Raw genomic sequence first — 13,363 nt, forward strand, 5'->3', positions numbered from 1 at the left:
ATTTATAAATAGAGTTTTAGAGTATTTGCAAATAAAGTATATGCGGCTGGCCTTAAGGATCACCGATTCTGCTAAGCACACGCTTGCCCCAACACATGGACCAGGCAGATAAAACATATTTTTAAAACAGGTTTTGAAAAGAAAGTACCCAAAGCTTAAAGTCTCGCTTACCTCAAATTCACAATTCAAGCACACTTCACAATAAATCAAAAATGCGTTCTCGAGTCTCCGGATTGCCTCAAACTACATAAAAACGGATTTAGAATGGTCAAAACCCTTAGGGTAAACCACTTCTATATTTTTAGAGGCTTATACGGTTAAAGTCAAATTTTAAAGGTCGAAAACGCCCTCTGGTCGATGTGTTCAAAACCCGACAAGACTTATGTTTTCGGAAATGCCTTAACGAGAGGATTCCAACGATATATAGAAGTCTAAAATCTGACGCTATTTGCCCTTTCAAATCAATGATTTTGGTTGAAGAACCCTAGAGCTAAGAAGAATCCTAGAGCTAAACTTTCTCAATTCTTCAAAATATCCCCATGGTTTCTCCACAAAAATTCACCCATAATTACTTAATAAACATAAATAAAAGATTAGAAGCATTACCTTGATGATTAGGGTTGAAAATCCCTATTTTTCTCTTTTCTTTTCCTCTCTTTTCTCCCTTTCTTCTACTGCGTTTTTTTTCTCTGTTCGGCTTCTACTGCTTTTGCTTCTGCAATTCACGTCTGAATCTCTTATTCCCTTTTACTCTTTATTTTCTTTTTCTTTTTTTTTATCTTTTTGTGGGCTTGGCCCACATCTCTTTTTCCTTCTTTTTGTTTTTTCTAAAGGACCCTTTAATCCTCATTTTCTTTTGTTTTGTACCACTTAATTCTTCTATATATATTTTTTTTCTATTTTGATTCAATGCCAAAATAACCCCTAATTTAATATGGGTTATTACAAAAACTAAGTATTAAAATACGCGTATAAAAATAGTTATCCAGGCAAATAAAATTTTAAAGTTGGAAATTTAAAATATTAGCTTCAAAACAAGCCTAATATTGATATAGTTCCGGGGAATATTTAGGCATGTGAAAAGTGCAGTAAAAAATAAACCGTAATTCATACGTCGTCTTAATTAACAATTTTATCGAATTAGACGGAGCGGGATACGTATTTCCTTCTGAATTATATTTATGAAAGCAAATAACTCGTAATTTCTTACAATTGTTAATTTTTTTATAGAATAATGATTAAACGTCAATCTTTGCAATTTTCTCGGGATTTTAAATTTTTAATGGCATCCTTACTCCGTCTTGGACTTGGAAAATTTGAAAAATTAAAATACGCATTTTATGAGGTGAAAATTAGGTGTCAACAATTGCCCCTTCAAAGTTCAAGGAGGGCAAGGCCATCCTTGAGCTACGAACTTGACAATCCTAATTTTTACCGAATAATTGTAATTACAGTTCTTTTGCACAAAAATTCAAAAGTATGGCCGGAGCCTGGCTTCTGGGCTTCCTACATATCTCAGGCTAAATGATAATTCAGGCTGTTTGTAGTCCTGACTCTATGAGGACTATGAAATAAAGAGATTTTCTTTAAACCATCTCGAGGTGTCCCGGAATAATTATGACCGAGCCTCGAATTTTGAGTATCCTAGATATCCCTGGATTTGGGAATCAGACCAATTCTATTTCGACTCGATAGTCTGAAAAGGAATATCCCTTTATGTGGGAACCCTTTTGGCTATTTCCGATTGAAAACTTATTAGTGTTGATGTTTGAAGTGATCTCCAATCCCTAGTGTAGAAATCTTGACTCTCGTACACGGTTTTTGATCGGTTGCCCAAGAAAAAGTTCCACGTTTGCTTCTTATGTCTTGAGTCTGGCTCTTGCTTTCTATCTCGGTAGCTTTTTGCCATCTCCAAATGCTGAGTCCTACGTGTTAGTTTTTGAAAATTTTGATTTTGATGTAGTTATACCTGAATGGTAATTTGCCATTTTGTTGACATTGAAGTCATCCTCCAATATTATGTCCGTCTTTTCGCAAATTCTTGTCCGTCTTCTTTTTTTTTTTCTCCTGTAAGTGTCTGTTTTCCTGTATTTTTTGAAAAAATAATCTACTTTTGATAATAATCACGATACTTTGACAGGCTCTTTTTCGTCATTTTTAGATGTTTTCATCGTCCAATGATAACTTCTGTTGGGATCTGGGTCGGGCTATATCGCATTTCTGCGAACCTACACACCTCAGTCCGGTTGTCATTTTTGTAAGCAAGATGTTACTGATGGAAAACGTGTTTTCAAGTGCGGGGTCATTTTTTTTCTTATGACATCCGCTACCCCTGAAAATTTGGACTCATATCATTTTCACATATCGCAGTGACTGTTGCAAATCTGGTGTCGACTGCATCGTTATCCTCATACGATGCTCGCTGTATACCAGTTTGGGACCACATCACTTATAGTAAAAAAAATACCCAAATGTAGACTGCACATCAGAGTGCAGTATCATATTCCTTTCATGATGACTACTAACCTCTATATCAAGAATTACAACATTTAGTCAGAATTTTCAAGTTAGCTCTTGCATATTCAAGTGCAGAGCCTTTTCTCATGACTACCACTATCCCTGAACCATGATTACGTTAACTTGAAATAGACTGCGATAGCGACCGCAAATCTTGATGTAGGAATCACATTCATATTTCAATGATTGCGGACATCAACCTCGAAATTATGCTACCTATTTTTGGCTATATATATGGATGACGACTGAGCCCCTTCGGCACGTAGTCGTTTAATCCATATCGTCATTTTGAGGAATGAATCTTACATTGGTGGCAAGACTTACACTTTCCTGTTGTTGACTTCGGGGAAGAATACCCGCCCGTCGACAGGGTTCACATCTTCCAAAAGGACTAGACTCGATTGTGAATACGACGTTTCAATACCGATTTCAACGCGTCATTTTAATTTTTTAGATTTTTGGACGTCCACTCAGCCAATGTATCATGCAAGCCATACGACATCTAGGCCGGCGTCTCAACACCTTGATACAATACTGTTTAGTGGAGATCCATCTTTTGGTACCTTGATTATATCTTTCTGTAGTCTTTAAAGTTTTTCTTTTGTAAAAAATCTTCGTGCTCTGCAAAATGAACAAACTTATCAATGTAAAGCAAACTTTACTTGGGGAGGGCTTCGTTACCTTTTTGTACACTCGTTTGCGCTGCTATTCCTTGACACTTCTTCTTCACTTGGCTCATTGTCATTACCCTGTTTTAAACATTCTAGCAAACGAGTTAGTGTAAAATATCCATGCTTCTTTGTTCCTGCATTCATAGAAAAATTTGTCAGTTTCCTATATGGTCGACCGCTCTCCCTGCGCACAGACTTCTTCCTTTCACATTTTGGCAGGAAAGGATGCTCATTTTCCTTGAAATCTTTTATTTTTCTAGCAGAGCTGAAAAGTTTTTTGGCGCTGATTTTGGAAAACATATGCATACTTTGGTATATTATATTCGTTTTGAAAATAATATTTTACACACACCTTTTTAACGTCATGACATTGGTTACTCAAACAAGGTTTTCCGTCTCTTTCATCCTTTTTGATATTGACTTGTGAAATTTTCGCATCCCTTTAGAAAATTTGCCCCAGTTTGTGTACGTCTTTGTACAAACTCGAGTTTCACTATGTCGAAGGAATTTTTGAGATCCTCTAAAAAAATTTGCCCCAGTGTAGGTGTGTACTTGTCTTTTCTTGATTTCACCACGCTTGATGAATGTTTGAGATCCTTCTCAAAAATTCTACCCTCGTTTCCTTGTGGGGTTACCTTTATTTTCTCTTGCTAAATCATTTCTGAGGTTTCCTAAGGTTTATTGGGAATTTTTTTTGGAATGACCGAGCTCGGGAGAGCGCCTACGTATCCCGTTTCGGGAATCAGGTCGAAACATAGTTCGGGATAAACATATTGGAATTTTTTTGTGAGACCGAACTCAAAAGAGCACCTATGTATCCCAAAATGGGAATCAGGTCATAACGTAGTTCAACATACATAATTTTGGATTTTTTGGTTAAAGCGACCGAGCTTGGAAAAGCGCCTACGTATCTCCTTATAAGTATAGGGAATCAGGTCCTTGTGTAGTTCGTACATGATTTTGGATTTGGTTTTTTCTAAAAATACAAAATTACAAGCAAAAGAAACGTAATTAAAGCAACATAAACTACAATAACTCTAAATCTTCACAGTCGTCTTCTTCTTCACATGTAGTATCTCTTGATGGCGTCTGAATTTATTGCTTTTGGCCACTCTTGACCATCCATTTCAGCAAGTACTACGGCTCCTCCTGACAGTACTTTTCGAACCATATAGGGGCCTTGCCAGTTTGGTGCGAACTTTCCTTTGTATTCTTTTTTATTAGCAAATATTCGTTTGAGCACCAATTGCCCAATTTGAAACACCCTGGTTCTTACATGCTTGTTGAAAGCTCGCGCCATTCTTTGTTGGTACAATTGACCGTGACAAACAGTGATCATTCGCTTTTCATCTATCAAAGCAAGTTGCTCATAGCTCTTGCGGATCCATTCCGCATCGTCTAATTCAGCTTCTTGTATTATTTGAAGTGAACGAATTTCTACTTTGGCTGGTATTACTTCTTCAGTGCCATACACCAACAGGTACAGAGTTGCCCAAGTTGAAGTTCTGGTAGTAGTGCGATATCCCAATAATGCATAAGGCAATTGTTCAAGCCAGTCTTTATAGTTATCAATCATCTTTTTGAGGATTTTCTTCATATTTTTTTTTGGCGGCTTCCACAGCTCTATTCATTTGTGGCCGATATGCGGTTGAATTCCGATGAGTGATTCGGAACTGTGCACACATGTCTTTTAACAAGTGGCTATTCAAATTAGCCCCATTGTCTGTTATGATTGATTCTGGAACGCCAAATCGACATTTGATGTTGTTGCGCACAAAATCTGTAACCACTTTCTCTGTTACTAATGAATAAGATGTTGCTTCCACCCACTTGGTGAAGTAGTCTATGAGGACCAAAATGAAGCGGTGTTTGTTTGACACAGCTGGCTCAATTGGCCCTATGACATCTATGCCCCAAGCGGCAAATAGCCAAGGCGACGTCATATCATTCAGTTCTGTTGGAGGAACCTTTATCAAATCTCCATGAATCTGACACTTGTGATATTTTTGGACGAATTTGCTACAATCATTCTCCATGGTCATCCAGTAATAACATGTTTTTAAGATTTTTTTCGCTAGCACGAAACCATTCATATGAGGTCGGCAGGTTCCAGCATGCACTTCTTCAATCAATCTGGTAGCTTCGATAGAGTCAACACATCTAAGGATTCCCAAATCTGGAGTTCTTTTGTACAGGACGTTCTGGTTGAGGAAGAAACCATGCGCCAACTTTCTGATAGCCTTCTTCTGATTATTGGTTATTCATTCGGGATATTCTTCTTTTTCCAAGTACACTTTGATGTCAGTGAACCAAGGTTTTCCATCAGTCTCTGCCTCTACAAAAGCACAGTGGGCTGGTTGATCTCTAATTTTGATTTTGGCATGATCAATATATCTACTGTCGGGATATTGAATCATGGATTCTATTGTTGCTAATGCATCAGCAAACTCATTCTGGGTTCTCGGTATGTGTTTGAACTTGACTTCTTGGAACAGATCGGCCAATCTTTGCACAAATCCAACATACAGTATGATCTTTTCATTTTTTGTGGCCCACCCTCCCCGAACCTGAGGGATTGGCAAATTCAAGTCACCGATTACCTGAAGTTCTTTCACATGCATGTCGAGGAATAACGTATACCCAAGATGCATGCTTCGTATTCATCCATGTTGTTGGTGCAACTGAAGCTCAACTTGGCAGCCACCGGATAATATTAGCCTGAATCTGAAACCAAGACGGCTCTGATTCCTGATCCTTTAAAGTTGCCTGCTCCATCAAAGTATACTTTCCATCCTGACTCATCTTTACTTTCTTCGCCTTCAATTGTCATTATTTCTTCATCCGGGAAGTAAGTCCACAAGGGTACGGGATTGTCATCTACTGGACTTCCCAAAAGTAAATCTACTAGTGTTTGCCCTTTGACTGATTTCTATGCGACGTATTGAATGTCGAACTCACTTAGCAACATTTTCCATTTGGCCAACTTCCCTATGCGCATGGGCTGGCGAAAGATGTACCTTAGTGGATCCATTCTTAAGATCAAATGGGTCGTGTATGCAGCCATATAATGTCTCAACTTCTGAGATACCTAGGTTAGAGCGCAACACGTCTTTTCCACCAAGTAATATCTGGATTCGCAGGTTGTGAACTTCTTACTGATGTAATAGATAGCTCTCTCTTTCTTTCTTGTTTCATTATTTTGTGCCAGCATGCATCCAAAAGCATTTTCTGATACTGACATGTATAGCAGCAAAGGACTTCCTGGCCTTTGCGGGACCAAAACAGGTGGATTTGACAGGTATCTCTTGATTGTGTCAAAGGCTTTCTGACAGTCCTTTGTCCATTTAGTTGGAGCATCTTTCTTAAGGAATTTGAGAATTGGCTCTTTGATTACTGTAGATTGGGCAATGAAGCATCCGATGTAATTCAACCTTCCTAAGAAACTCATGACCTCTTTCTTCATTCTTGGCGGTGGTAGTTCTTGGATTGCTTTGATCTTAGTGGTATCTAACTCAATACCACGACGACTGACTACGAACCCTAGTAATTTTCCAGCAGGCACTCCAAATGCGCATTTTGCAGGATTCAACATCAAATCGTACTTGCGGAGTTTGTCAAAGAATCTTCTTAAATGTTTGAGGTGGTCCTCACCCGCTCAGGATTTGATAACGGCGTCGTCCACTTACACCTCAATCTCTCTATGCATCATATCATGAAAGATGTTGGTCATTCCCCTCATGTAAGTGGCGCCAGCATTCTTGACTCCAAAAGGCATTATCCGATAATGATACAAATCCCCATGGTGTACTGAATGCCGTCTTTTGAGCATCTTCTTCATCCATCAATATCTGATGATAACTCGCGTAGCAATCCACAAAAGATTGCACCTCATGCCTGGCGCAATTATCAACGAGTATCTGAATGTTCGTGAGTGTAAAATTATCCTTTAGGTTAGCGTGGCTATGATCGCGATAATCCACACAGATCCTTATTTTCCTATCTTTTTTGGTACCTTTTTGGTGTAACCTCAACAACTCCTGATTGAATCTTTTTTTTCTACTTCTTCTTTAATTAGGATGCTAACATTAGGCTTAGGCTGCCTAATTTTCTATTTTACCGGGGCAAACCCTTCAAGGATCTACAGCCTATGGGAAACAATGTTCATACTCAAAGCCAGCATATCGGCATATGACCAAGCGAAGACATCTTCATATTCTTTCAGCAAGCTCCAGTACCCTTCTTTCTCATTTTCTGTCAAATGCTCATTTATTCTAGTTTCCTGAACCAACTCCTCATTTCCCAGATTATCTGCCTCTGTTTCCTCTAGGTTTTGGCGTTGGTCTGTTTTTATATTCCTCTTCGACATCTATCATCCCTTCTGGTTCAGTTATCTCTTCTTCTTGATCATCACTTTGTTCGTTGTCATTTTTATTTGTTTTGTAACATGTCATGACATTATTTGTGGCCTCTGTATTATTACTTTAAAATAAAATAACACGGTTATTAATCATGTAAGAGCAATTTTAACTGCATATATAAATATATGTAGATATATTTATAGAGGTATAGTAAAACAATTTTGTCTTTATTATAAACTTTGAGGGGTTTTCATTGAAATTTTAAAAGTGTAACATAAACTGTGGTCCTGACTCGGAATGGAACATCGAGCCATTTCCATTATTAAATAACACGTAAATAAGAAAACATGAATAGGCGATAAGCCGGGCCTCAAAGCCGCCTTTCGCCATTTTTCTGAAAAATGAGCATTCTTTCTATCGCAGAGTGAACAACAGGGTAGAAATCCATCCGCTTGCTGTTTCTCCGGGTTCAGCATGACAAATCTCTAATTCTTCAAAGCATTCTTCAATGATGGCGGCACATTCTTCTTCCCAAAACAGCATCCCTAAACCCTCTTCTAGATCTTCGTTGTTGTGACCCAATGGGCATACTGTGAAGGACTGGTATAGATGAGGGAACGACTTTCTCATTTCAACGGGACCTCTCGGCCCATATTCTGCTTCTTTTCTGCCTCACATGGCTCGTATCTTAACAAAATCGATATTTCCCATTTTTGATACTCACTGTTCTTTAATACCTTGCAAGTTCTTTCCCAAATCTTTCCCGGGCTCAAACCCACTCCTAACATAGTTATAGCAACCATTTTATAGATCAGTGGCATAGGGGTATCTTCATCATCTCCCCTACGATCTATCATGGCTAGTTCAACAGTGTGAAAATCAGCGCCAACTGGTGACTTCTCTATGACTGGTATAGAGTTGTCTAGATGGTTGTGGATACTTCCTTTACCGTGAATCATGACTTCTTGATCATCCCATATGAATTTTAGAGTTTGCTGTAATGAAGATGCTACAACTCCGGCGGCGTGCAACCATGGTCGGCTCAACAATAGGTCGTAGCTTGTTTTGATGTCCATGATGACGAACCCCACTACGAACTCCGCGGGGCCAATTTGTATGTGTTGATCTATTTCTCCAATTAGGTCACTGGTTGGGCTATCATAAGCTTTTATGTTGGTTCGACTATGACGGATATTGCCAATATTATACCGAGTTATTTCAGAGTTGTCACAGGGCATACATTCAACCCAGCTCCTCCGTCAATCAGCACTTGGGGAATAATCTTGTCAGGGCACTTGACTATTATATGAAGGCCTTTATTGTGGAACTTCCCTTCCTTTGGGAATTCATCATCAGAAAATGCTAGCCTATGTGTTCGCACAACATACTCCATAATTCCGGCCAAAGTTTCACTTGTAGTGCCGATGGGTACTTGGACTTCATCCGAGGCTTTCATTCAAGCTAAGAAATATTTAGATGAACTGAGTAATAGGGACACAACCGATATCCTGGCAGGAGTCTTATGTAGGTGCGCAACAATCCAGTAATCCTTGACTGGCATTTGCCTCTAGAAGTTTTTAGCTTTGCCTTCTGTGATTGGTCTTTTTTTAGGGTTTTCGTGATGTGGCACTTCAAGCATAGGTTTTTCTGGCGCATAACAACTTCCCTACCTGGTCATACCCTGAACCACAGTAGCTATCTCTTTTTCTTTATTGATCATCATTTGGTGCGGTGTTTTGATCACAAAGGGTGCATTCTCAACTGGTCCTGATGTTTTTAGTATGAATGGATCATTATGAATTCGAGCAACTTTCGGGGGATATTTAAGCGCGAAAGAGCACGAAAGGCTCCATTTTGGCTACAGTAGATGTCTCAAATTTCTTTGTCAGAGGACTTAACACTTCTCTTCGCTCTTGTAAAGACAACAAGGTGACGGTGCTTTCTAACCCTTCAATATCTGGATGAATTATCGCTGGGCTCTCTTCCCATTCATCACCTCTTTCTGTCATGTGAATTTGGTTCCCTCTGTGCTTCAGAAGGGGATTTGTGTCCACTTTCAGAGCTGTTGGTTCTAGGATAAGCTCATGATTATCAATCATATCCTGTAGTTTGTGCCTTAGGTTTATGCAATATTCGGTGGCATGGCCAGTTTGGTTAGAATGGTAGGCGCAAGTGCAATTTGGCCTGTACAATTGATTCGTGGGATTAGCAGGTATTGGTGGAACAGTGCTCATTCGCCCAGTATCTCTTAGCTTAGGAAATAAACTTGTCCTTGATTTTGGCAAATGAGTGAATGCTCTCATAGGCTTCCTTTAGGGTGCCTCATAGTTTGCTGGCGGAGGCTGGTTTTGAAAAGTCTAGTTTTGTGGAGTTTGGTTATTGGGTGCTGGCATTCGATAATTTGGTCTTGGAGCTCGGTTGCTAGGTGCTTGTATTTGATAATTTGGTTGTGGAGCTTGGTAGCCAGGTTGTGCGTAGCACACGGACATTGGGCTATATTGGGGTGAAGTGGTTATATAGTTGGTTGGTTTTGGTGATTGGTAGTTAGCTGGATTTTCGAAGGTCATCTCCTTTCCTCGGCTTTTCGGGCTAGTAGTTCTAGAAACATAGGCTATATTCTCTTTTCCTTTTACCACCTGCAGCGCCAGATGCACCTACTCTGTTTAGTACACTAATAATCCTGCCGATCTTGAGGCCATCTTCGATATCTTTCACAACGGCGACTAAATCTGCAAAGGAACTCCCTTTCATAGTTATCATTTTGTCAAAAAAATCGGCTTCTTGGTACCGTATGAATGCGACTACCAGCTTAGCTTTAGTCATAGGTGGTTGCACATGCACCGCTTCATCTCTCCAGTGACTGGCATATTCTCTGTAGGTTTCAGTCGATTTTTGATGAATTTTCTCCAATGAGAAGCGGTCAGGCACATTTTCCACATTGAAGCGGAATCCTTCCATGAATGAACTTGCCATTTCTTTCCATGTTTTCGATCGGCTAATGTCTTGAGAGATAAATCATTCCATAGTTGTTCATGACAGACTTCGACTAAACAACCTCATGAGCAAGGCTTCATTTCCGCCATTTCTAACCAACTGGTCACAGTAAGCCCTCAAGTGAGCTTTGGGATTGCCCGACCCATTAAAGTAATCAAATTTGGGAATTTTGAAGCCTTTAAGCAGACCCAGGTTTGGATGTATGCATAAGTCAGAGTATCTCAACCCCTCTTTCTTTTTAGAGCCATGTTCTAGTTCAGCAATTTTCTTCCCCATCTCCTTCTCGATTTTATCTATTCTTGCTTCAAATAACTTTTCCATGTTCTTCAATTCTGGCAAGCAGTCAGTATGGGTGACATAGTCTTGCAAAGTGATATTTGGTTGCACGGGGTGAATCGCAGGAACTCCTGTTGCCCAAGGGGCTTGATAAGCATTTGTGTTAGTAGCGTGAGCAGGTGTTTGAAAAGCTGGGGTTTGGTGGAAGAAATTACCCACATGGATGGAATTTCATCGTAGTGGAGTTTGAAAAGTAGCCCCAGTCTAGGTTTGCGGGAAATGGACAGGAATTGGTAAATCCAGATTTGGAAAAGTGGGTGGAGGTCTCCTAGCTTCAACATTAGTAGCGTTTTCTTTTTCGGCCCTCAGGCGGTCCGCTTCCTTTCTAGCTTCAGCCAATTGCCTCATCAGTAGGCTAACAACCTCTTCCAAAGGTATTCCAGCTATGTTAGCTGTTGGGGTACCTTCGACTAAAGCAGTTATGTTCGGTGGTAGAGTTTCAGCATGTTTTCTTTTTGAGGGTTTAAGGACGCTGCAGAAGCTTTTGATCGAGTGACTGGTGCCAGCGAATCGACCCCTGTCTATAAGAGAAAACAACTCAAAAGATCCAAAGTCAGCGTTAGGTTTAAGCACGAAACAAAAGGTATCACGTTGTTTACAGTTTATAACATATAGATTCATATATTTTATTTCAACCCTTGACTGATTCACATTCCAAGGGTATTTTTGTCTTTTTGTATTTTTTTGGGAATATGGATTTTTTGGTAAGTGGTCTTTATGGTTGATTTGCTTCTACCCGTCTTGTACTAAGGGGGGTTTAGATTTTATTTATAAAAGGACTGAGTCTTAAATAGACTGCGTACGTATCCCACCAGAGGGAAATCAGGTCCATTCGTAGTTCAGGCATACACAGAAAAGGTTTTTTCCTATGCTACCCGAAACTTAGTTTTTCTACCCTGACCAGGCCTTAAGTAGGCTTCCCATATATCCCCTGACGAGACATCAGGTCGGCGTGGTTCCGTTTACATAAAAAGGGAAAGGGATACTCTATCTTATTGAAAGCAGTAAAGGGATACTTATGTTTTTCTATCCAACCATACTAAGCAGGTCTTCATTGTCTTCCTCATCTTCATCTTCTGTCCTTATCTTCCCACGACAATCCAAACATGGCCTTCATTCACGAGGCGTTCCAGTTCAATCTTGAAATTCACACATTCTTCAATGTCGTGGCCAGGGCGGCCATGGTGATACACACAAATCTTTTCTTTTGGAGATCTTGGGCGACCTTAATAGGTTTGTGGCACTGCTCTTAGCTTCTTTACACTACATAGTAGGGAGTGGATCCTGGCGTATGACTCTTCGAATGTGGAAAAGTCTCTTCTTCAGAACCTAACCTTTGATATCCTTTCTGGTTGGTTCCTTCCTTGGTCATGAGTCAGGAAATAGTGGGGCCCCACAGTTGGCTAATTCTCCCTTGATCAATCTATTAGATAAGTTTCCTTTCCAATGCTCCACACTCATTGGCGGTATGTCCTGACTGACTTCGGTGGTAGAGGCATTTTCTATAAATCATAGAGGGAGCACATGGTGGCAGCAGATTTGGGCTTTGTGCGTATACTCCAAAGGTCCCCAAAGTCTCTAAGAGTTCTTGTTTGGGCAACTCTACTGGCGTACCCCAATTTCGTGATCTTTTTCCCTTAAGAATGATTGTACATGAAACTGGAGGTTCTTCGAGCTGAGATTCGCGCGGGTCTCCATAGACTTTCAGATTGGGGATAAGTAGTTCGTCGTCTCCATATGGTATGGGGTCAAGCCCTTCTTGTTAATTGAGAGGGACATAACTCCCAAGTGGTGCTTCAAGTGTCTTTCCCCGTTTTACCCGATTGGCAGGGTGCTGCTTAGTTAGTTCCTCAACATAGGCTAGGTGGGTTTCCTCTTCTTTCATTTTCTCATTGGCCGCCTTAGTGGTTTGGACGTCTTCTTTCATTCGAGCAGTGGCTAGGTCCATTCTATCATCCCATTGTTGGTTTTTCTCACTTGTTGGTTCCATGTCCTCATCGTCACTAACTAGGTTGACATAAGGAGAAGTTGCACTCATGCTGTCTGGAGTGTCCATTTCCTATTAGCAAATCAACCTTTTAAAAGTGGAGCTAGATTTCTTTTAGGGGTTATTTCCTTGGTTTTTCTTTTGGGTAGTGTCCGGAATGTGGACCAATTAAGAGTTTCGAAAAAATATTAGATTTTCACACAAAGCAGTTATATCAAATAGACATTTAGACAACACATAATTCGCTTTCCTATACCTCGTTGCTCCGAGGCTACTAGCGTATAAAGCGGAATTGTGTCATATATAAAACAAATATATCATTCCCGAAAAAAATCCCAATGCTTTGCATTAATACTATTTTTCCCAAGTGGGATTACAAGGCTTTTAAAGTAAACGCAATAATCAGAAAAAGTCCCCTCCACGGACATAAATCTGCTCTCTATCATCTCGTGCCTTCTTGGCCCTTCGAAGGGCAGAGTGAATGGCTACATGGGCTGGCA

General features: G+C 40.0%; 1 protein-coding gene across 1 annotated transcript; it reads right to left on the reverse strand.

Moving 5' to 3' along the window:
- Positions 1 to 4,251: 4,251 nt before the first annotated feature.
- LOC132639340 (uncharacterized) lies at positions 4,252 to 4,764 on the reverse strand. The gene has a single exon (XM_060355794.1). It carries the CDS (start codon positions 4,762 to 4,764, stop codon positions 4,252 to 4,254), a length of 513 nt encoding a protein of 170 aa, XP_060211777.1.
- Positions 4,765 to 13,363: the final 8,599 nt, after the last annotated feature.

The sequence above is a fragment of the Lycium barbarum genome, chromosome 5 (genome assembly GCF_019175385.1).
Source record: "Lycium barbarum isolate Lr01 chromosome 5, ASM1917538v2, whole genome shotgun sequence".
Taxonomy (NCBI): Eukaryota; Viridiplantae; Streptophyta; class Magnoliopsida; order Solanales; family Solanaceae; genus Lycium; species Lycium barbarum.

Coding starts and splice junctions, on each gene's coding strand:
- LOC132639340 (XM_060355794.1), bottom strand. CDS start 4,764: ATGATTGATAACTATAAAGACTGGCTTGAACAATTGCCTTATGCATTA.